This window comes from Choloepus didactylus, chromosome 15 (genome assembly GCF_015220235.1).
Source record: "Choloepus didactylus isolate mChoDid1 chromosome 15, mChoDid1.pri, whole genome shotgun sequence".
Taxonomy (NCBI): domain Eukaryota; kingdom Metazoa; phylum Chordata; class Mammalia; order Pilosa; family Megalonychidae; genus Choloepus; species Choloepus didactylus.
This window is the reverse complement of record NC_051321.1, coordinates 40,499,378-40,523,975: the sequence shown is the minus strand read 5'-3', so window position 1 is coordinate 40,523,975 and position 24,598 is coordinate 40,499,378. Positions and strand designations below refer to the sequence as shown.

Here is a 24,598-nt window from a genome sequence, read left to right as displayed (position 1 = left end):
GATTTAGAACTATTCATATTGCATGAGAATAATCTATTCCTTGAAAAATTCAGAGAATGTGACCATAAAACCATTTAGGTATCCTTTTTGGAAACAATTCTTAAATCATTTTTTTCTAGGTCCTTATGTTAAGTTTTCTTTCTTCCTGGGTCAATTTTGGCCCAATGGTATTTTCCAAGAAAACTGTCCATTTCAGGAAATTTTCACAAAACTTAAAAATTTAATAGTATAAAGCTATATATAATATTTTTATAATAAAAAGTGATCATTTTTCCTTGGAATTCTCTGATTTTTAATAGGTGTACCCTATTAACTACAAGTTCAATTTTCTTACAGGATTATAACCCATAATGAGGGTTTAAGAGTATCATTATTTAAAAGGAAATAAATAGTCATCAATGCCAAGGATAAAAGCAAAAAACCATGTATTAGTTACAGTTACACAGTAAGGGTATCACTACAATATGTTCCCTCCAGCCATGAAACTAAGAGCAGCTGAAACATCCACAAACTTCAGATATTAGTTTCACCAATTCAGTTAAATTACTTACTTTCCCCTAACTCTTAACTGCATAACTTTAAGGACAAGGATGATTTTTCCCCCTAAATGATTTTCTCTTGGTCTTTAGAGATATTTAATTTGATTACTTGATTGCTGAAAAACTAGGCCTTAGTGCACATTAAAGCAAATATTTTAATGAAAGCATGAGGATTTCCATATCAAAGTGATGACAAAAAGAAATTTTAGCTAAACTGCTAATTAAGCATTTTTGATTAGTGATTTGGGTTAGTTCTTTTTTAAAAAATGTAACATACATTCATTTGTCCCTACCTTAAAATAAAAACCTTAAAATTACAACACAAGAAGTGAGTTTGCTAGCTAAGTTTATTATTTAATTACAATTCTTCTTGCTTGGCTCCAAGAAAATACAAAGGAGTAATACCTTAATTTCTGGGATGGAGGAACAATGGAGATTTTAAAGAAATGCTAAGATTATTCCATGGGATTAAGGGTGATCATGGATCTTCTCTGTACTCAACAGTAATCCTTTACTATACTATACTTCGTCTCTGCTGTTTTCCAAAATTTTAAAATGCATTCGAGTTAGATTGACTTTCCTCAGATCTATGCTCACATTTTCTCGGTGCATTATTAAGTAAGTTCACTATGATTTCATTACTATAGAGGTAATACAAATAAAATACTATGGGGCAGGGCCTAGTATTCAAGATCATAATTACCATTATTGCTGTTATTTAAATTCACCTAATCTGGTATTTTATCTGTTACTTATGGGTGAATGATTCATTAAAAAAGTAACACTAATACAAAGGTGTTAACATCCCAATCTAATATGGAGCAGAGATTTTCCAAGGGCTTAAAGAAGTAATTATTAAAAATTCCTAACTGAAACAATGGCCTTAACATTTATAATTTCATTTTACCTCAGTAAAATTGAACAAATAATTCAGGAGAACTAAAATAATGGGAACCTTTGGGATATAAGTTGAAGAGATCACATTTTGTGGCTCAAGTAAATATTAATTTTACAAAGCTACATGTTTCAGAAACATAAGGTTGAGATGAAAGCAATCACTGTAGTGACATAACTATGGTCATATGTACAGTCGTGAGTGCCTCTTACCTGATACAAAGGGCCATCCTGACAGCAGACTTGCGAAGCTGAGCAGTTCAGACACCGAAACTGCGAAGGAGATGAACTCATCAGATAAGAGGCATCCACAACTGGATACATATTTAAAACTAATAATTTAAAATATTTTAATGTCAGTCATAAAGTCAACATGATTCATTTTAAGTAAACACTTTTTAAGAATAAGGTAGTTGTTTAAAAAAAAAACATTTTAATAACTTAGTGATTGGTAAAATTTACCCTTAAGTAATTTTAGCATCTACATATGACTGACTGGTAAAATTTACCTTGAAGTAATTTTAGCATCTAGATACGAGTTCTGCTTAATATTCTACAAACATTTATCAAAATGGTGGCCTAATCTTTCCATCTCCTCTCCAACTACTAATTTTCCTGGGAAAGACCTCGCCAGGGGCACCCTCTTTCTTCAACCCCTTCCTGTGATCAATTCTCTCCTTGATTTCCTCTTCAACTACCCCCTGAATGTTAACACTGTTCAGGGAACTCAGAGCTCTGAGAGGGACAAGGAGCTTTGCTTAACCTTCAAGATACCCATTTTCTGTTTTAGGTTAGGTTCATTACATTGCTCAGATTAGATTCTTAGTCTCTGTATCTATTTTAATAGCATTAATTCATGGGCACCTTAAGGCTGTATCATATTTGTAGCTTTAATAGGTTAAGTCCCAGAATAGAACCACAAAAGCCACTCAATTAATGTTTTATGAATAAATCAATGAGTGAACATATTTTAAAACTATTGAGCAGATTCATTTGTAAACTCACTACCTTTTATCAGTTTAACTGCTCCCATTAAAAAAAAAACCCAATCCAAATCTTGCTTTTCAATATTATACTACACACTTGTTAAATATAAACATTAATTGTAATGAGACTGCAAAACATAAAAGGTATATTTTAAATTTATGCAGATATAAATTTAACTTTGCATGCCACTTCAAAATGGAAAAAAAGAAATACATTTAAAATAATGGGAGGTACAAATTAACAAGGATAAATCTAACATCCCAGAGTAGCTTTTTAAAAAGGATAAACTTTTAAAGATTATGCAAGTAAGCAATGATTAAAACAATTATATTTGTAGCTATTTAAGTAGAATTTTAGAAATTTTCTACTTCTCTAACATTTTAGCAGTTTTTTCCCTAGAAGTTAGTTCTTGATTTTCTATATAGGGCTCATTGATGTGCTATAAGACATGCCCAGCACTGACATTCTTTGGCAACCTTCCCCTGTAACTCTTAGTTAATTCATTTGCCGTAAGAGAATTCATCTCAAAATCCTTCTAAATGAATCTGTATTTCTCTGAATAAAACTGCTTCAAATCCTGTCACAACCTGCCACTGACTTCATATTTGGGGGAATCAAAGAAAGCCAATCTTTCTATCTTCTGATCCTGCTCAACTAGTTTTAACACAACTGAATTATACTGCTAATAGTGTATGCAAGTATATGGTGCTTGTGGTGCAATAACACACAGTTAAAATAATTGTGCTTGAGCCCTGTTTATTAAGCATATTTGTGAGGAAAAACGATGTTTTCTTGCTCCCAAAACTTTGCTAAGTAAGAGAGGGGGTGGGGAGAAATCTCAGTGAAGTTCTGGAGAGCAGATGTGGTAGTACGTTAGAAGAATCATTTAGCTGTAGATATCTGTCAAAATGTAGCTCTACAGTGATGATGGCCCCATGTTACAAACTACTCCTCCCAATCACCATTTCCTACCACAAGACTTTATTAGATTTACTGAAATACTCCCAAAAGGAGGGTATATATAATGAAAGGTGTAAAGAAATTATATTTCTAGGGTTTAACACATTTCAAGATATATAACTGTTCACATGCTGTTAATTTAGCTTTGTAAAGCAACTTTGAAAAAAGGAAGTAAAAAGGGACTTAAAAACCAATTGAAAGAAATTGATGAAAAAGGGGACTTTAAAGATAGTTTAAAAAATTCTGACATTTGACACTCTAAGGTGGGGGTGGAGGTGAATTACCCAATACCAAGACTAAAGAGTATCTTGTCTTTCACCTCTTTTATGGAAAAGATACACTTTAAAAGGCTGTGTAAATGATGAAAGGTATTACGTCTAGGTAGAAACACTGAGTACTCAATATATGCTTCCACCCCCCTCCCCAATGACTAATAATTCACAATTCTTTCTCTATTCCCTTCTTCCTCCTTCTGCTCCCCTCTCTCTCTTTCTATCCGCTTATCTTCCTTCCTACCTACTTACCTCTATCACCAGTAGCTTTGTACTACATACTATATACCTTGTATATGTGCTCTGTACTATTAAGGATTTTTGACTTTAAGAAAGATAACACATAGCAGCATTTATTTTGGAGGAAAGGGACATTCGATATATACCCTCTCTGGGAGTTTGAACAAGAAGATGAACATTTGGGGAGGATTACGGTAGGCCTTTACTTCAGGGTTTCTTGAAACAGAACTGAATATCTAATAAGAAGTAGAGCAGGCCAAGTCCTAAATCAGATATGCATGGCCAGGAGTTAAATAAAACAAAACAAAAATACAAAAAAACAAGTGATTATGTTATGATTAAGAGTTAAACTATCTGAATGATCCTAGTAATTAATTCCTATATATTTGTAAAACAAAGAACTATACCTTGCCTGATTAAAAGTAAGAGAGTGGATTAAATCTTGTGCTTTAAATACCTTCCATCTCTAAGACCCCAAATATGGCTGCATTTCCTAACACTGAGTTTTAGGGGAGGTTATTTTTCTTTAAATATGGGGGTTCCACAATGAAGTAAGTTTAGGGAAAAGCCAGACTCAATAGAGTTTGTGAATCTTCTATTCTGAAGAACTGCTTCGCATTTTAAAAAGCTCTATAAATCTCAGAGGGAATTATATTTTGTCAGCATTTCTCAAACTTCTTTTTACCACAAAACTCTTTTTGTTGGAATACTTTGGCTTATATTCAACGAAGCACTATTACATAACTGTATCCACTTTAATTTTTAAAACTAAATAAACTATTTCACCTTATTAGAGAATCACTCTGCACACAGAAAGAGCTAATTTAATAGGGAGTTCTTTTAATGGTTACCTTCATCAGCGTTAATCACCTCCCAAACCCGAGCATTTCATTCTCTACTCACCGGTAGGCACAGATCTGGATACTTGTAATAGTTACAAACTTTGTGTTCATGATTAGGGTAAAAAAGGTCTTAGAAATTCCAGGTGGTATGGTATAAAGCGTCATCAAAGTAAAGGCATTTGAGCTGAACTAGTCAGTAATCCCTAGCAAATGAGCTATTTCAAGTCTTGTCAGAATAAATACACTATTTGTATTTTACTTTTACTGGTTCAACTTTCAGTTTTCTGGACTGCCCTAGGCACTTAAGAGACTTGCTCAATTCATTACACTGAACAATTCAGAACTCAACAATTCAAATTAAAACTGGCACCGATAAGTAGAGATTGCGGGTAGAGGGAAAAACTAACCAGAATATCATCTGTGAAAGTAGGGCTATATATATTGAGAGTGGTTACTCAACCTACCCCAAGAAAAGGTGAGTGGGAAGGACATGGGTCTAAGATAAAAGCTAAAGCTAAATAGAAAGACACGTTAACAGTAAGTTCCCAGGGATGGAATGAAGTGTAGGGGAGAGAATTACAATAATAATAATATTTATTATGTCTGCCCCCCCTACTAAGCACTTTATTATATAAATACTTCATTAATTCTTATTAAACTTTTCAAGATAGGCATTAGTACCCAAATTTTAGAGATCAAGAAACCGAGGCATAAGTAGGAAGCAGGACACAACTGGGAGAAAATAGCTGCAACAAAGGATTAATATCTAGACTACATAAAGAGATCCTAGAAGTTAATTAGAAAAAGACAAACACTGAAATGAATAAAAAAGGAAATTGATATGAAAAGAAAATTCACACAAGAAATAAAAAATTTATAATATGCAGTGATCATGAGGATGTCAGAATATGGGCACTCTCATACATTATTGGCAGAATTATAACTTGCTAAAACCTTTACAGAGGGTTATTTGTCATTATCTATCACAATTTCAAAAAATTAAAATATGTGTACTGTGTTGTAAATCTACTTCCAGGAATCTAGCCTATGGATATACTTGCATACATGCAAAATGATATATGTATTATAATACAGCACTGATTTTAATTTCAAAAAAATTGGAAAAAGCCTAAATGCTCCTCAGAAGAGTGTATAAACAAATTATACTACAGTATACTGTAGTATATGGTATACAGAATACCATAAACTTGTTAAAAAGAATTAATTCAAAGTTTACTAATGTTCTCTGAGACAAATTATTCAAATGAGAACAAGAAATTGCAGAATATACATGATTCCATTTATTTTTTAAAAAATGTGATTACCACTGGCTCTAGCATGGATATTATAAATAGGATTCAAGTATTAGATGATTAGACTGAATGACCAAGTCCCTTCTAAACTGAGACATGATTCTGTAATTCCACAAAATTTATAGAAGAAGCGGGAGCTATGAGGCAAGTTAGAAGTCACGGATCAGTCTCCTAAAACCCTCTTACTCAAAGGATGGTCCAAAGATCAGATGCATTGGCATCCACTGGGAGCTCATCAGAAACGCAGAATTTGGGGCCCCACCCAAGACCTACTTGGTCAGAATTTCTATTTATCAAGATCCCCAGGTGACTTGTATTCACATTAAAGTTGGAGAAGCACAGTTTTTTTTTCTTCTTCTTAAGGTGTATTTCTTTCCACTAATAAGCAAAAAATGAATGCCAACCTTATGTATTAGAAAGCTGAGGCAGCAATATAACTATGGACTAAAAAATTTCTAGGAGTTAGCTAAACAGATATTTGTTTTAATTCCTGAAGATAAAAATCTTTTAAAAGTGTGTCTCATTGAAACAAAGGTCCAGAAAGGGCAGGGGCCATAGAAAGCATGCTGAGCCTGAAATGAGACTGCCCCAAGATAAAGGAAAGGAGTGGCACAGAAGCTGAATGGTACAGAGACAACATTAGGAAACAACTGATCCCAGTCCAAGGCAGAAGTAATTGCCAATGTCAGTAGACAGTCATGACTACTTTTCAGACATCATGGCATCCTGCTGGCAATGGAGAGCAGAGGCAGGAAGGGATGTGATCACAACAAACATATTAGTAAGGGCTTAATTAAGAAATGGTTGTTTCATTACTACTGCCCATGTCACTCCAACTAGAAGAATTCATCTATTAATGTCACGATAATGCATAGTTAATTGGATCCTGAGCAAATATTTAAAATTTGTTTAACAGAAAACAAATGGGAAACAGAGATTCAAATAAATGAAACGATCTTTAGGCTATATCTTGCATAACTATTTATTACCTCACAGAAGACAAATTATCATTCATTTTACTCTTTAAACAAATATTTATTCAGCTTCTGTGCCAGGCACTCCTCTAGGAAATTCAGCAGTGAATTAACAAACAAAAATTCCTGATCTCAGATTGCATTCAAGTGGAAGGAAGAATAAACATATAAATAAGTAAGAGTCACAGTATGTCGGATGGTATGAAATATGGTGGAAAAAAATAAGGAATGAAAATGGATTGAGTGCCATATTGGGAGAAGGGGTTTGTTGCAAATTTAAGGGAGGTCAGAGGGCCTCACTGCTAGAGCACGCCTGACATATCTGAAGAAACACAAAGAAGCTCCAGTATGGCTGGAGTGCATTAGGCTAGAGGGAAAGAGTAAATGATAAGGTCAGAGGGGTACCTGGGAAAAACTGTGTGGGCCCTATCTACAGGTCACTGGAAGGACTTCAGCCTTTATCTAAATGATATTAGAATTTACCGGAGGATTTAGAGCAGGGCACTGACATGTTCTAATTTGTTTTAAGAGGATCACTCTAGCTGCTGTGCTGGATGAAGACAGCAGGGGAACAACGGTGGAAGCATGGAGTCCAGTTAGGAGAATTTCACAGTAATTCTGGAGATAGGTGATGGTGGCTTGGAGAGGAAGAAGTGGAGGAGGTGAGTCCTGGCTGGACGCTGAATACAGTATTTTGACAACAGAGGCTACAGAATTTGCTAAAGATGATGAAAGAGAAAGTAAATAATCAGGGCTGACTCCAAGCATTTTGGTCTGAGCAACTGGAAACAGAACTACCAATCTTGGAACCACTGAGATTGTGAAGACTGAGGGAGAAATATGTTTGGAAAAAGAGACCAACCAAAAATCATGTTTGTCATGCCTAAAAAATGAAGTATGTTTTATTACTGTATGGTAGCATTAAATGTAAAATTTAGTAATTTTTCTGTTTGCTTAATTTCTACCTGCATGATACTTTTTGAACCAATTTTTATTAAAATATGCTGTAAACAAGGAATTTAAAATATTCAAAAATGTGTAATCAGAATTAAAATTGCAGTAAAGACTATTTTAACTGATAGTCTCTTAATAAAAATTTCAATTAGCACTTCCATGTTTTGACATTAAAACAATTGGCAGTACAGGAGACCTTTGGAAGGGACCTTGTGAAAGACAAGTGAGTATTAGTTGGGGTCTTATAGTGGATAACCATTCACATCTCTTCAACCTTAGAGCAAATCTACTCATAATGATGATTTTAAGCACTAAAACATTGAAATGCTCATTGAACTATCTTCTTGATAGCTAAAATTATGGTCAATACAATATGATTATTATGTGTAGTATCATAATATCCACTCCTCAAAAATGAGAGAGAATTTACTATCTCTGTAATCTGCATCTGGTCCCAACAACACTTTGGTTCTAAGGATTAAATGAGAGTGATGCGTATGAGCCATTTTAAAAACTAAAATGTCACAGAAAGGCAAACAGTAATTTACCAAATACAAACAAAATTAGATTTTTTAAAAAATGAGCCCCAGAGAAGTTTAATGAATTGTTCAAGGGCACACAACTAATCAGTGACTGACACTGGAGTAGAATTCTTCTCTTAGGTTTTGAGCATTCCACCTCAAAAGAAGGCTCTATCCAAACAGGACTCAAATAGGAAAAAAAAATTGTGACTTAAGAGGTTAGGTGCTTTGTTTATCATATTACATCAGGACATTTTTTCTGAAAAACAGTCAAATACCCTACCCATCTAACAGCACAAAAATTGGCTTCTTGAGTTTTGTTCCATAATGGTTCACAAATGTTTACATTCAACATAAGTATATTTTGAACTAATGTAACATAGCAACTCTCATTATTCTTGAATTCTGAATAAGTTATTTTTGGGTGAGGTTAAATTTATGAATCTTGTGCTAATTTTTTATAACTAATTTATATTTTCATGAGCAAATGTAATAAAGCCTAGTTTACAGAATAGAGAATTTAAAATTACACAGAGTTTAAAAGTATGACGTACCATAAACACCATAAACACCAAAGAATCATAATGCCTTAAAGGACCTTGAGGTCATCTAGTCCAATCTTCCAGTTAAACTTTGAATCAGTGTTTATTCATGCAATCATATTATGAAGAGAAATCTGGTAGTATTACCACTATATTCCTTACTCTTAGAAAACAGTCTTATAATCCCTAGCCCCTCAAATTTCCCTAATATCCATATTATTTATAACTCAGATAAGATATTCTTGGACCTTCTAATTAATACTAACCAAATATATAGCTCAAAACACAGGTGAATTCTTTTCTCCCTTGAGTTTTCTCCTTGTAATCACTCCCCTCATATTGCCTAGGGCCCTAGGAAGAATAATCTTCCTCTGCTGGCATCAGAAAGCACTGCAGACTCACTTACCCTGGTCCACTTGTATACGTTACTTTCAATGTAAAGGCGGTAGCTCAAAAAATGAATATCTAGATTCTACCCTATCTGTCCCCTCCACCACAACAAAAAATAATACTCTTATCTACCTTTAAATGTAGCAGTCAGAACTGAACTCAGTTCCCCCTCCCATATATTTAAAAGTTCTCATATTTCACTAGGCTTTTAAAAAATAAGTGCCATTTTCTCTGTTTTGAGGTTAGCAGAGTCCTGAACATACTTAGATGGGGCTTTAAACTCACTTTAAAGATAACAAACACATTTAACACAGAACTTGGTCTTGTATTTAGGACCAACTTTCATCGAACAGCTGGGAGAAACAGTAAGAACAGGAACCAGTTTCTTTTCTTTCCCAATTTAACTTTTTTTTTTTTTTAGTTTCTAAGTAATACTGTTAAATTTGAATAATACAATGGCAACTAACTAAATATACACATAGACAAATATAAAAACAATTTACGTTTTCGCCTCTTAGTCGCCATCTTGTCATGTAGATGAATTCCATAGTATGATCCTTTCCCATAATTTCACCATTGCACAGCACATCCAACTTTAAAAAGAATAGTTACAGATCTATTAACATAAGTAATTTTGAATTCATAATGTTTTACACATTTTTTTTTTTTCAAATTTCAGAGAACATTCAAATAGTTACAGCAAAATAGAAGTACCATTCATCATTTTAAAAAAGAACACTCTTTGAACATGTTCATTAAAAGCACTGGTCCTTCTCATAGTTTTAACAGTTCAGATATAAGTAACATGAAGCACTGTTTATGCTGTCCCAATATCTCATATTTCATACACATAATTTTGAAATGTACTGAAAACTCTCTTAGTCCATCTCTCTGGGCTACCTTAGAGGATTCAGACATTTTTCTGTGATTGCTCATTACTGAAGGAGAAGAAACTGTACAAATCTCACAGAAGCTCCTTAATTCTTATTAATTTGTCTTAAGACTATTTTGATCTTCCCAATATTTGAAGGGGTTACTTTCTTCCCACTAGTTTGGATATGAAGGGGGTAAATGAATGAATACAGATGCAGTGATTTATGCAGCCTTAGAGGTACGTAAGAATTCCCTGTAATTTCCTATTGCTAAGTTAACAGAACAGTTTGGGTTATGCCACAGGCCTCTCTGCTTTGCTTGTTTGGTAACTTGCACAATGGTTATCAAGATCCTCTTCTCATTTTGTTTCAAACTTCAGTAAGGGTTGTACTTTATTGTAGGAACCAAACATTAACAATCTTAAGAAGGCCACAGAAACTGTGGCTATGATTCACGAATTCCACAAAGCATAATGAAGCAAATTTTTATCAGATACCCCTATAAATAAAACAACATTTGAGTTCTCTAGCTATTAAAAGCAAATTGAGAGGAGTTAGTTTAAAGTGTGGAGACGGGGAAAAGAATGGGTTTTAAATAAAGCTGGCTAGATAGATTAGAATTTTGAACTTAAGACTGAAATAAGCATAGTTTTAATTGTATTAGACATAGGAAGCTAAACTGTACCTTTATTTTATGCTTTATGGTAACCTATATGGACCTAAGAACGTTTTTCAGACATCATTGTGTAAACTCTTTTCTTTTCCTTTCCTATGTAATAAATTCATAACCAAAGTAGTAAAGAGATGTATTCAGGATGCCATTACTAAGTATGAATTGGCATTTAACAATTAAACCATCCTGCCCCAATTAGCAATGCTGTTCAGAAGCTTCAAGCTGTTAGATATTTCATTAAATCGTTCCCCTACGTGTTGGGAAGCAAAATATAAGGGAGGACCAATATATATTCCTGAAAACCACAGGAAAAGTCTTTTGCATTGAGAAAGAGAAAGAGCAATCAGTGAATTGAGTCTCTCCTTTCTATATTTTACACAGAGAAATACAGTATGTGCTGGCAGTAAGATGCCATGAAAATAATAGTTTTCTTAGTTCTACTGACTTCCAGAAAACTAGAAAATGGTAACTCAGTGAGTCAGACTTAAAAGTAAGGAAATAAAACTGCACATGGTATTTGGCAAGAAGAGAATAAAGTGCCAAAGAATTGGTAATAATAGAGCTCAAGGGTCTCAGATAAAAAGAAAATGCACACCCTAAAGCATGCTGGCATGGAAAAAAAAAAAAAAAAATCCACTAAGTAGGGCTATTTGTTTTGAGAATACTTAATGTTACATTCTTTAAATATCTCCTTTAATTATTAAAAAAAAAAATGCCTTAGTATCATGTTTTACTCAGGATATGTTAAATTAGAAAATAAATATTCTATAAATAGAGTATTACTCTGGAAAATTAATTTTTAATATGAAAATAACCAGTTTCCACAAAATTAATGTGACTATAGTATCAGTTAATTTTCTCTACTTTTTTAAGAATTTTTAATTCAGATCAGAATTATCAAGATATTTAAGGTCAGATATTCTTTAACTTACTTCATAAGAACTTGGAAGTTTTAGTTTTAAACTTAGAAATTTTTTAATAGTTCCCACAGTCACACGTGTAGAACATCGGATGAATTTCTTCATTAAACCCTAAAGTAAAAAAAGATTATGAGTTAAAATATTTTACTTGCTTTTTATGAAACCATAGATTTCATTTCCACCATCATTTTGAGTAATTTCAAAATGTATTCTGAAAATGTTTCAACTTTCAGTTCTTTAGTACTTGTGAATAAAAATATTCCTAATTCTTATATGCTTACATGGCATTCATCAAGAATATACTACCACGTGTACTAGAAAAATCCTGCCCCCACCCCACCAAAAAAAATTTGTACATCTCTAGACTTTTTGGTAAACACATAAGTTTAAGTGAAAACAGAAAAAGAAAGGTCACAAAAAGCATATAAAATATTTTATTATATAATATCACTTCTGTATTAGGAACATTTATAAAGCATGATCTCAAAATTTTAAAATAATGTTAAAAAGAGTAGTTATTTTAAATAGGGGTTTAAGAAGCCCTACAGTTCAATGGAGAGAGACTAGGTGGGCCACAATATGCCTGGCAACTACAAGCTGTGTTGTCTAGACCCTTAGTTGGACAGAATCAGATCCAGTCAGTAACTGATGGGCTGCAGCAGTAATTTACTAGAAAAAGTGGAAAAGATCTATGGGCCTTGCATTTTCTCATTTGTAAATGAGATTCACCTTATAACCTTGAACATGACTAAAACATAAGAACCAATTCAGAATGGACATCCAAACTGAAAATGAATCAAAAGAGGTTAAAGACATGGTAAACATGAACTAATCTGTGAAACAAAATGACATTCCACAGCCATAAAGATGATCCGAATACTTCGAAACGCCACCATCAACAACACCAAAACAGGTATTGAATCCTTTAAAGAATTTTATATGTACAGGAAATGAGGTCAACAAATCTGAGTGTTTTTAAATTCACCAAGTCAAAAGTAGAACTATCCAGTCAATATCAGTAATGTACTTCCTAGCAAAGAACAAGAGAAACAAATCTAAAATGATACTCTGTCACAATCCATATGGTAAGTGTCCATTAAAAGAAAACGGAAGGGACAAAGGGGCAAGATGGTGGCATAGGGAGGAGTGGAATTAATCCCCTGGAACAACTAATGAACAACCAGGAACAACTAGTAAATAATTTGGAATAACTGCCTGGGGACAACCACGACTGTCCACACATTGTACACCAACCCGGATTGGGAGGAATGCCTGAGATGCAGCAAAATCTCACTGTGGTAGAAAGCAGCACTCTCCCAACAAGCGTTATAGCTCAACCAAGCTCCAACTGGGGTTTTAATTAACAAATGTGGACGGCTGAATACAAGCTAGAAACCCCCAACAAGAGGCTTTTAGTGATGACTGACCTTAAAGAACCAGAAGACTCATCTGTACTGGGAGGGGAAGCACAGAAGACCAGGTGTTACCTCTGGCCAATGAGTGAAACCGGGGGGCCATGTACTGGCTCTAAAAGGGGACTTTCTATCCCTTTTTCTCTCTCTCAACCTCAGAGGCTCAGAAGAGAGAGCTGCAGCCATTTTCACTTCACAGCACTCTGACCCAGGCAGGGGTGGAGATAAGAGTCAGATAATTCAAATGCAGATGAAAACTCCTTAAGGGGTGTATTTTCCCTAAGAGTAAGGAGGTGGGGCCCAGTTTTCCTTTCAGAACCAGACCCCAGAGCCTGGGGGAAAACAGCCAAAACAGAAACTGAAGGCACCACCTGCTGGACAGGTTAGGAAAAGCACAGTGACTGGAGCCCTCAGGAAAGTCTGTCATTCTTCTAAGATACACCCTGAATCATAACCACATTCTGAGACCTGAACCCATTCTGGTCTGGGAAAATCTGACCATGGTAACCAAGGAAACCAGATGCCTAGACAACAGAAAACTACAAATTACAATAGGAAAAACAAAGATATGGCCCAGTCAAAGGAACAAACTTACACCTCAATCAAGATCCAACTGAGATATTGTTTCACTTTAATGAAACAATCTATTAAAGATTTTCAAAGAAATATGCTAAATCACATCAAAACCAAATCAACATGTTCAGGGAAGATATAACAAAAGAGATGAAGGCTTTAAAGAAGACACTGGGAGAACATAAGGTAGAAATCAAAAGTTTGAAAAAACTGGCAGAATCTATGCAAATGAAAGGCACAACACATGAGATGAAAAACACAACAGAGACATACAACAGCAGATCTCAAGAGGCAGAAGAAAACACTCAGGAACTGGAGAACAAGGGACCTGAAATCCTACACACAAAAGAGCAGATCGGGAAAATAATGGGAAAATATGAGCAATGTCTCAGGAACTGAATGACAACATGAAACACATGAATGTACATGAAGGAGAAAAGAAGGGAAAAGGGGCAGAAGCAATAATAAAGGAAATAATCAATGAAAATTTCCCATCTCTTATGAAAGACATAAAATTACGGATCAAAGAAGCACAGCATACCCCAAACAGAACAAATATGACCTATGCCAAGACACTTAATAATCAGATTATCAAATGTCAAAGACAAAGAGAATCCTGAAAACAGCAAGAGAAAAGCGATTCATCATATACAAAGGAAGCTTGATAAGACTATATGCAGATTTCTCAGGAGAAACCATGGAGGCAAGAAGCAAGTTGTGTGATATATTTAAGACACTGAAAGAGAATCCTATATCTGGTAAAACTGTCCTTCAAATATGAGGGAGAAGTTTAAAATATCCTCTGACAGACAATTAGAGAGTTTGTGAACAAGATACCTGCTCTATAGGAAATACTAAAGGGAGCACTAAAGACAGATAGGAAAAGACAGGAGTGAGAGGTCTGGAACACAGTTTTGGGTGACGGTAACACAGCAATGTAAGTACACTGAACAAAGATGACTGTGAGTGTGATTAAAAGAGGAAAGTTAGGAACATGTAGGACACCAGAAGGAAAGAGGAAAGATAAAGACTGGGACTGCATAACTCAGTGAAACCTAGAGTGCACAACAATTGTGATAAAATATACAAATATGTTTTTACATGAGGGGGAAAAATGAATGTCAACCTTGCAGGGTGCTGAAGATAGGATGGTATTGGGGAAGAAGTACAATCAATGCAAACTAGAGACTATAGTTAACAGAAACATTGTATTATGCTTCCTTTCATGTAATGGAGTCAATATACCAAGGCTGGATGCCTTTAAGAGGGGGACATAAGGGAGGGGTATGGGACTTTTGGCATTGGTGGTGATGTCTGACTCTTTTATTCTACTTTAGGTTAACTCTATCTTTCCTTTTATTGTTTTTTAGCTGTCATTTTTTTTTCTTTTGTCTCTCTACCTTCTTTGACTCTTCCTCCTTCTTTGTTGAAGAAATGGAAATTATATAGATACTGGTGACGGTGGTGAATACATAAATATATGACTATACAGGGAACCATCGACTGTTTACTTAGGACAGAAAGTACGGTGGGTGAACAAAACCATCTTTAAAAAAAAAAGCGAATTGATGAAGAAACCTTGAGAGCACTACATAGAGTGAAATAAGTCAGACACATAAGGACAAATATTGTGTGGTCTGATATAAATTATAATATGTAAACTCATAGACATAAAATACAAGTTACCAGGATATAGAACATGGTTAAAGAATGGGGAGCGGTTGCTTATTACAAGCAGAATGTTCAAATAGGTTGAACTTAAGTGTTTGGAAATGGACAGAGGTGATGGTAGCAAGTCATTGTGAGAATAACTAACAGTGCTGAATGGTGTGTGAATGTGGTGGAAAGGGGACGCTTAGGGTCACGTATGTCACCAGATGGAGGGTTGGAGGTTAAATGATGGGAATGTATACAACAGTGAATTTTGTGGTGAACAATGTCCATGATTAACTGTACAAATATTAGAAATCTCTTTCATGAACTACAACAAATGTATGACACTATAACTAGTTAATAGAGGGGTATACAGGGAAAAAATATACCTATTGTAAACTATGTACTACAGTTATAGTGTTTTAACATTCTTTCATCAATAGTAACAAATGGTACTATACCAATACTATGAGTCAATAATGGGGGGGCTGGTTAGGGGTATGGGAAGATTTGAGTTTTCTTTTTTTGTCTTTATTTCTTTTCTGGAGTAATGAAAATGTTCTAAAAATTGAAAAAAAATAATTGTGATGTATGCACAGCTGTATGGTACCATGGGCAACTGATTGTGCACTTTGGATCTTCGGATAATTGTATGGTATGTGAACAATCTCAATGAAATTAAATTTAAAAAAAAAAAAAGAAAGAAAATGGAAGGAAAAATTATATCTAAAGCAAAACATACTCTACCAATTTCAAATGAGAATATTGGTGTTCTAGACAGAGAACACAACAACAAAAGGACAGATGTAAAGGTCAATCCCTCCTGTTATCTGTTGACATCATCTCATATTCCCCAAGATTCCTATGCATTTTCTTGCTCCAAACATAGCTTACAAGTCCCAGATAAGTCAGAGAATAATATGAGGGTACTGGGAAGACCCTTTAAGTGTCTTATCGTCTGCAGAAAAGTATCAGGTTGTTGAAAGAACCTGTATAAATTATCTCAGCATCACTACTCATAATCTTTCAGAAATTGTGAATAATTATAGAGATGTCAGAAGATTTCTAAAACTAAGCAACATCTTGCTTATGGAATTTATAATTCAATAAAGCTTAACATCAATCTAACAAAATTTCAGACTGGATTATTTAATAGATGATTTGTGAGTACTGAGAAAATAATACTATAATGATTATGCGTTCTCTTTATATAGAAACAGTTTATAATTATACCAAATTAACCCTGCTCTGTTTCCTAGCTAGATGCACCTGGGAATTTCTGTACAGATCTCTGAAAGGAAAATGATGCCCATTAAGAAGGGCATTGACAATTAAGAGTGCTCATTAAATGATGAGGATGGTGGGAAGAACCTTAAAGAGATGACTCTTAGAACAGTGCTTCTTCCCTGTCATTTTCATTTCATGACACACATCGAAAATGGAAACATTTATACTACTCACTGGGGGTAAAAGGAGGCTGCTACCACGGGCAGCAGATATCTAGCCTGCCAGGCTGCCCAAAGGGGATCAACATTTCAGCCGTATTTCTATTCCACTCCTGCAGCAGCGCACTGATTGACAAACTTTGCCTTGAAGGTAACAAACATGGTAGCTATCTTAAAATATTTGAGGAAATATTATATAGAAAAAAAAAAGACTTTTGTTTGTTTCTATGGTACCCTTCCCTTTCCATGGCACAATCTCCACCTCAATGCCTTGTTCCTTTTTCCTTCCAACTCAGCCAAAAAAGGAATAATTCATAAAAGGTTCCTTTCTGCTTCCAAGTTGCTTACACTGGAGGTTTTTTTATCCTTTATCCCTTCGTTTCAGAAGAGTTAAAAGGCCAGATATGGAATCAAATAGGGACCATCTGAACTGGGTTTCCAGTTCTAGGATTTAATTCAATTTCTAGTTCTCATGATAAGGATTTCTGACTTATTTTCTTTGTCTTTTAATCCAAACCCCTTACAATGTTTTCCTGCCTTCAGAATGGTATGGCTAGTATCTCCCTCAGGCTAAGCAATTGTCAAGGCTGAATTTTTAAAAATTGAGATATAATTCAAATACCATAAAATTCACCATTTAAAATGTACAACTCAGTAGTTTTTAGCATATTCACAAGGTTGTGCAACAATCACCATTATCTAATTCCAGAACATTTTCATAACCCTAAAAAGAAATATCATACCCATTAGTAGTCACCCTCCATTCTCCCTCCCCCCAACCCCCCAGCCCCTGGCAACCACTAATTTACTTTCTTTAAGGATTTGACTATTCTGGACATTTCATATAAATAGAATTGTATAACTTGAAGCCCTTTGGGTCTGGCTTCTTTCAATTAGCATAATGTTTTCCAGGTTCATCCATGTTGTAGAATGTATCAGAACTTCATTCCTTTTTATTACTGGATAATATTCCAATGTATGGCTATAACACATTTTGTTTATTCATTGGTGATGGACATTTGGGATATTTCTACTATTTGGCTATTATGAATCATGCTGTTTTAAAGCATTTGTGAACAAATTTTTGTGTGAACATATGTTTTCAATTTTGTTGGGTATATTCCTAGGAGTGGAGTTGATTTATACAATAACTCTACATTTAACTTGAGGAATTGCCAAATTGTTTTCCATAGCAGCTGTACCATTTTGCATGTCCAACAGCAATGTATGAGGGTTCCTATTTCTCCACATTCTTACTAAGACTTGTTATGTTCATTTTTTGTTGTTAATAATAGCCATGCTAAGAGTGAAGTGGTATCTCACTGTAGCTCTGATTTGCATTTCCCTAATAACTAATGATATTGAGCATCTTTTCATGTACTTACTGGCTACTTGTCTATTTTTTGATAAATGAGTATTCAAATTCTTTGATCATTTTTTAATTGGGCTGTTTGTATTTTTTATTAATAATTTTTTTCTTAGAGAAGTTGTAGGTTTACAGAAACATCATGCGTAAAATGTATAAGATACAGAGTTCCCATATACCACCCTGCATTAGTGAGGTACATTTGTTATAATCCATGGAGGAACATTTTTACAAATGTACTATTAACTATAGTCCATTGTTTATAACAGGGCCTATTGTGTTGTACAGTCCTATGTTTTTCTTTTAATTTTTATTCTAGTAACACATATATGACCTAAAATTTCCCCTTTTAACCACATTCACACATATAATTCACTGTTGTTAATTATATTCACAATGTTGTGCTACCATCACCAACCATCCATTACCAAAAGTTTACAATCAATCCCAATAGAAATTCTGTACAATTTAAATATCAACTATCCATTCTCTATACCCAACCCAGCCCCTGGTAACCCATATTCTAGATTCTGTCTCTAAGAGTTGGCTTACTCTAATTATTTCATATCAGGGAGAGCATAGAATACTTGTTTTTTTATTTCGGGCTTATTTCACTCAATATTATGTCGTCAAAGTTCATCCTGGTCACATTGAATCCGAACATCATTCCTTTTTAATGCTATATATACCACATTTCGTTCATTCATTCATAGGCTGACGGACCCTTGAGTTGCTTCCATCTTTTGGCAATTCTGAATAATGCTGCTCTGAACGCTGGTGTGCAAATATCTGTTCAAGTCCCTGCTTTCACTCCTTTTGGGTATATACTTAGTAGTGGGATTGCCAGGTCATATGGTTAATTCTATACTTAGCTTTCTGATGAACTGTGAAACAGTCTTCCACAGTGGCTACACCATTTTGTATTCCACTAACAATGAATATTTCTGTGTTCCTATTTCTCTACATCCTCTTCAACACTTGTAATTTTGTTTCTTTTAATAGCAGCCATTCTAGTGGGTGTGAAATGGTATCTCACTGTGATTTTGATTTGTATTTCTCTAATAGCTCATGATGTTGAGGATCTTTTCATGTGCTTAATAGCCATCTGCATATCCACTTTGGAGAAATGTCTATTCAAGTCTTTTGCCCACTTTTAAATTGGGTTATTTGTCTTTGTATTGTCGAGATGTAAGATTTATTTATATATTCTGGATATTAAACCCTTCTTGGATATGTGGTTTCCAAATATTTTCTCCCTTTGAGTAGGTTTTCTTTCCACTTTCATGATAAAGTCCTTCAATGCACAAAAGATTTAATTTTTATGTGGTCTCATTTATCAATTTTTTTATTTGTTGGTTGTGCTTTGGGTGTAAAGTCTAAGAAACCATTGCCTACCCACAAGATAGTGAAGATGCTTCCCTACATTTTCTTCTAGGAGTTTTATTGCCCTAGTTCTTATATTTAGGCCTTTGAACGATTTTCAGTTAACTTCCGTATATAGAATAAGATAGGGGTCCTCTTTCATTCCCACTGTAGCTTTATAATATATTTTAAAGAAAAGAGGCATGAGTTCTCCAACTTTGTCTTCTTTTCAAGAAGCTTTTGGCTGTTCCAGCCCTGTATGCTTCCAAATAAATTTGATAATTGGCTGTTCCATTTCTGCAAAATAGGCTGCTAGAATTTTCAATGAGATCGTGTTGAATCTGTAAATCATTTTGGGTAGAAATGACACCTTAATATTTGGTCTTCCAAACTATGAACACAGAATGTCCTTCCATTTATTTAGGTCTTCTTTGATTTCTTTTACCAATGTTTCATAATTTCCAGCATATAAGTCCTTTACACCCTGGTTAATATATTCCTAGGTATTTGATTCTTTTAGTTGCTATTATAAATGTAATTTTTTTTCTTGATTTCTTCCTCAGATTCCTCATTACTAGTGTACAGAAACACTACTGATTTTTGCATGTTAATCTTGTACCCCGCCACTTGCTGATTTGTTTATTAGCTCTAACAGCTTTGTTGTAGATTTTTCAGGACTTTCTCTATATAGGATCCTGCTGTATGCAAATAGTGAGATTTTACTTATTTTTTTACTATTTGGATGCTTTTCACTTTTTTTTTTTTTTTTGCCTAATTGCTCTAAAACTTCCAATATAATGTTGAATAACAGTGGTGACAATGGGCATCCTTGTCTTGTCCTAGATCTTAGAGGGAAAACTTTCAGTCTTTCACTATTGAGTATGATGTTAGCAGTGGGTTTTTCATATAAGCTCTTTATCATGTTGAGGAAGTTTCCTTCTATTCCTATTATGCTAACTTTTAACCAAGAAAGGATGCTAGATTTTGTCAAAGGCCTTTTCTGTATCAGTTGAGGTGATCACGTGGTTTTATTCCCTTTTTTTTTTGTTAATGTGGTATGTAACATTAATTGCTTTTCCTATGTTTAACCACCCTTGCATACCTGGGATAAACCTACTTGGGTATGGTATATAATTCTTTCAATGTGCTGTTGGATTTGACTTGCTGACATTTTGTTGAGGATTTTTACATCTATATTCATAAGAGAAATTGGTCTGTAATTTTCTTTTCTTGCAGTATCTTTATCTGGCTTTGGCATTAGGTTATGTCGGCCTCACAGAATGAGTTAGTGTTCTCTCGTCTTCAATTTTTTGGAAGAGACTGAGCAGGATTGGTATTAATTCTTCTTGGAATGTTTGGAAGAATTTACCTGTGAAGCCACCTGGTCCTGGGCTTTTCATTGTTGGGAGGTTTTTAACGATTGACTCAATCTCTTTACATGTAATTGGTCTGTTGAGAACTTTTATTCCTTTTAGAGTCAGTTTAGGTTGTTCATCTGTTTCTAGGGATTTGTCTACTTCAACTAGGTTGTCTAGTTTGTTGTCATACAGTTGTTTATAGTATCCTTTATGCTTTTTATTTCTTGGGGCAGGTAGTAAATGTCCCCCCCTCTCATTTCTGATTTATTGGCATCTTCTCTCTTTTTTGTCAGTCTAGCTAAAGGTTTGTCAATTTATTGATCTTTTAAAAGAACTATATTTCGGTTTTGTTAAAGTTCTCTACTGTTTTCTAAATTCTGTATTCATCCATTTCTGCCTCTAATCTTTATTTCTTTCTTCTGCGTGCTTTGGGTTTCGTCTGCTGTTCATTTCTAGTTCCCTCCAGGTATACAGTGGGGTCTTTGCTTTAGCTGTCTCTCTTCTTATTAAATGTAAGCATTTAGGCTATAATCTCCCTCTCAGCACTGCCTTCACTGTATCCCTTCAGCGTTAACAATGCTCTGTTCTACTTTTCATTCATCTCATGATATTTATGATCTCTTGTAATTTTTTCTTTGACCCACTTGTTGTTTCAGAGTATGTTGTTCAACTTCCATAAGTTCGTGAATCTTCCAGTTCTCTGCCTGTTACTGATATCCAGTTTCATTCCATTATGGACAGAGAAAGTGCTCTGTAAAATTTCAATCTCTTTAAATTTATTGAGACTTGTTTTGCAATCCAACATGTGGTCTATCCTTGAGAACGACCAATGGACGTTTGAGAAGAATGTATATTCTGCTGTTTGGGGGTGCTATATTCTGATTATATCTGTTTGGTCTAGTTCATTTACCATATTATTCAAGTTCCCTGTTTCCTTATTCATCTTCTGTCCAGATGTTCTATGTATTGATGAGAGTGGAGTATTGAAGTCTCCACTATTATCATAGAGGTGTCTATTTCTTCCTTCAATTTTGCCAGTGTTTGCCTCATGTGTTCTGGGGCACTGTTGGTTAGGGTGCATAAATATCTATGATTGTTTACTTCTTCTTAGTGGACTGACCCTTTATAATACACAGTGACCTTCTTTGTCCTCATAATAGCTTTAAATTTAAAGTCTATTTTGTCTGATATTAGTACCGCTACTTCAGCTTTTTTGGGGGGGGGGGGTTTAGTTATTTGCATGGATATCTTTTTTCATGTTTCACTTTCAAACTATTTGTGTCTTTGGGCCTAAGGTGAATCTCTTGTAAGCAACATATAGTTGGATTGTGCTTTTTCACCCATTCTGCCAATTTGTCTTTTGATTGGGGAGTTTAAATCCATTACTTTCAGTGTTATTACTGTAAAGGTAGTACTTAACTTCATTCATTTTGCCCTTTGGCTTTTAGATGTCACATCTTTTTTTTTTGTCTCTCTTTCCTTTATTGCAACCTCCTTTTCTGTACAGTTGATCTTTGTGATGTATCTGACTGATCCCTTTCTCATTTCTGTTTCTGTATATACTTTAAATACTTTACTTGTGGTTACCCTGGGGTTTGTATTACACAACCTCACAACCTACATCAATAATCTACTAACTTAAAAACCCACTAACTTACTTTCAGTAGCATACATGTTCTATGCTTCCATATCCCTCCTTTTGCCCTATGTACATTGTTTTAGTCCCACATTACCTCTTTGTGTTTTGTGTGTCCCTTATGAGGAAATCTGGCTTCTTCCTGTTCAATTGTATTCTGACTCTTTTGGAATTAAAGAATAGAGTTGTGTATTGAGGATACAGTACTGTTGGGTTTTGCATTTATCCTCTTAGTTACCTTTACTGAAGATCTTCATTTCTTCACACTAATCCAAGCCACGCTCTCCTGTTTTTTCCTTTCAACCTGAAGCAATCCCTTTAGTAATTCTTGTAGGGCAGGTCTTTTGTTGATGAACTCTCTCAGTTTCTGCTTACCTGTGAACATTTTAAACTCTCCCTCATTTTTGAAGGATAGTTTTACCAGATAAAGAGTTTTGGGCTGGCAGTTTTTCTCTTTCAGTCTCTTAAATGTATCATACCACTGCTGTCTCTCCTCTATGGTTTTTGATGAGAAATCAGCACTTAGTCTTATTGAGGATCCCTTTTTGTAATGAATCGCTTTTGTCTTGCTGCAATTCTCTTTTTATCTTTGGCATTTGACATTCTGATTAGTATGTGTCATGGAGTAAGTCTATTAGGCGGTTTATTCTGTTTGGAATATGTTGAGCTTTGTGATGGTTAGGTTCATGTGTCAACTTGGCAAGGTAATAGTACCCAGCTGTCTGGTCAAGCAAACACTGGCCTAACAATTGCTGCAAGGACGTTTGAGGCTGGTTAATAAATCAACAGGCTGGTTTACTAAATCATCAGTCAACTGACTGCAGCTGTGACTGATGACTCACCAAAGGGTGTGCCTTCCACAATGAGAGAATGCAATTGGCTGGATTTAATCCAATTAATCAGTTGAAGACTTATAAGCAAGACAGATAGAGGACCTTCACTTCTTCTTTGGCTGCCCAGTGAAGCATTTCTTGAGGAGTTCATCGAAGTTGCCAGTTCGTTTCCTGAGGAGTTCATCGGACATCTTCCTTGGAGTTGACAGTTTGCTGACTGCTCTACAGAATTTGGACTTGTACATACCCACAGTTGCGTGAATCACTTTTACAATTTGATAGTCAGAGACACCTCTCATTGATTCTGTTTCCCTAGAGAACCCTAACTAATACAGGTTTCTTGGACATGTATATCTATGTCTTTTATAAGAGTTGGGAAATTTCCAGCCATTATTTCTTCAAATATTCTTTCTGCCCCTTTTCCCTTCTCTTCTTCTGAGACATCCATGATACATACATTTGTACACTTCATGCTGTCACTCAAGTCCCTGAAACACTGTTTAATTTTTTCTATTCTTTCCTCTTTATGTGTTCTTCTGAACGTAACATTTTGATTGTCCTGCCTTTCTAGTTAGCTGATTCATTCTTCTGCCTGTTCAAATCTGTTGTTGTAAGTGTCCAGTGTATTTTTAACCTCCATTATTGTGCCTTTCATCCCCATAAATTCGATAATGCTTTTTAAACTTTTGAATTCTTCCTTAAGCTCACATAGTATCTTCTTAATATCATTTAGCTCTGTATCCACCATTAGTTTATTTCTAACCATACTTTTCTTCCTCTCCTTGAACTGACTTAGATTTGTCTGAACTTTTTGATTAGTTGTTCCAAATTCCGTGTCCCCTCTGAAGTTGTAATTTGTTCCCTTGATTAAGCCATATCTTCCTGTTTCTTGGTGTATGGCTGGTAATTTTTTGCTGATGTCTGGGCATCTGATTATTTTGATGTGTTAATTCTGAAGGTCAGTTTATCCCTCTCGCCAAGGGTTTTATTTTCGACTGGCTTTGTGCTAAGACGCTCCTTTGATGTTTGGTTCAACTTATTCCGGACCTTTAGAGTAGCTTGTATTT

The 24,598-nt window shown here is 34.8% G+C and overlaps 1 protein-coding gene across 8 annotated transcripts in view; it reads right to left on the bottom strand.

The window, feature by feature from the left end:
* Nucleotides 1-24,598, bottom strand: part of PCGF5 (polycomb group ring finger 5) — a 179,266-nt gene that overhangs the window by 10,388 nt on the left and 144,280 nt on the right. For 7 of the 8 annotated variants that reach the window (XM_037804084.1, XM_037804087.1, XM_037804090.1 and 4 more), the window contains 3 exons: nucleotides 11,906-12,004; nucleotides 9,932-10,021; nucleotides 1,647-1,706 (listed from right to left, as the gene is read on the bottom strand). In XM_037804084.1, coding sequence (XP_037660012.1) covers nucleotides 1,647-1,706; nucleotides 9,932-10,021; nucleotides 11,906-12,004 — 249 coding nt within the window. The remainder of the gene's footprint in view (nucleotides 1-1,646; nucleotides 1,707-9,931; nucleotides 10,022-11,905; nucleotides 12,005-24,598) is intronic. The other variant, XM_037804091.1, reaches the window with a different exon arrangement.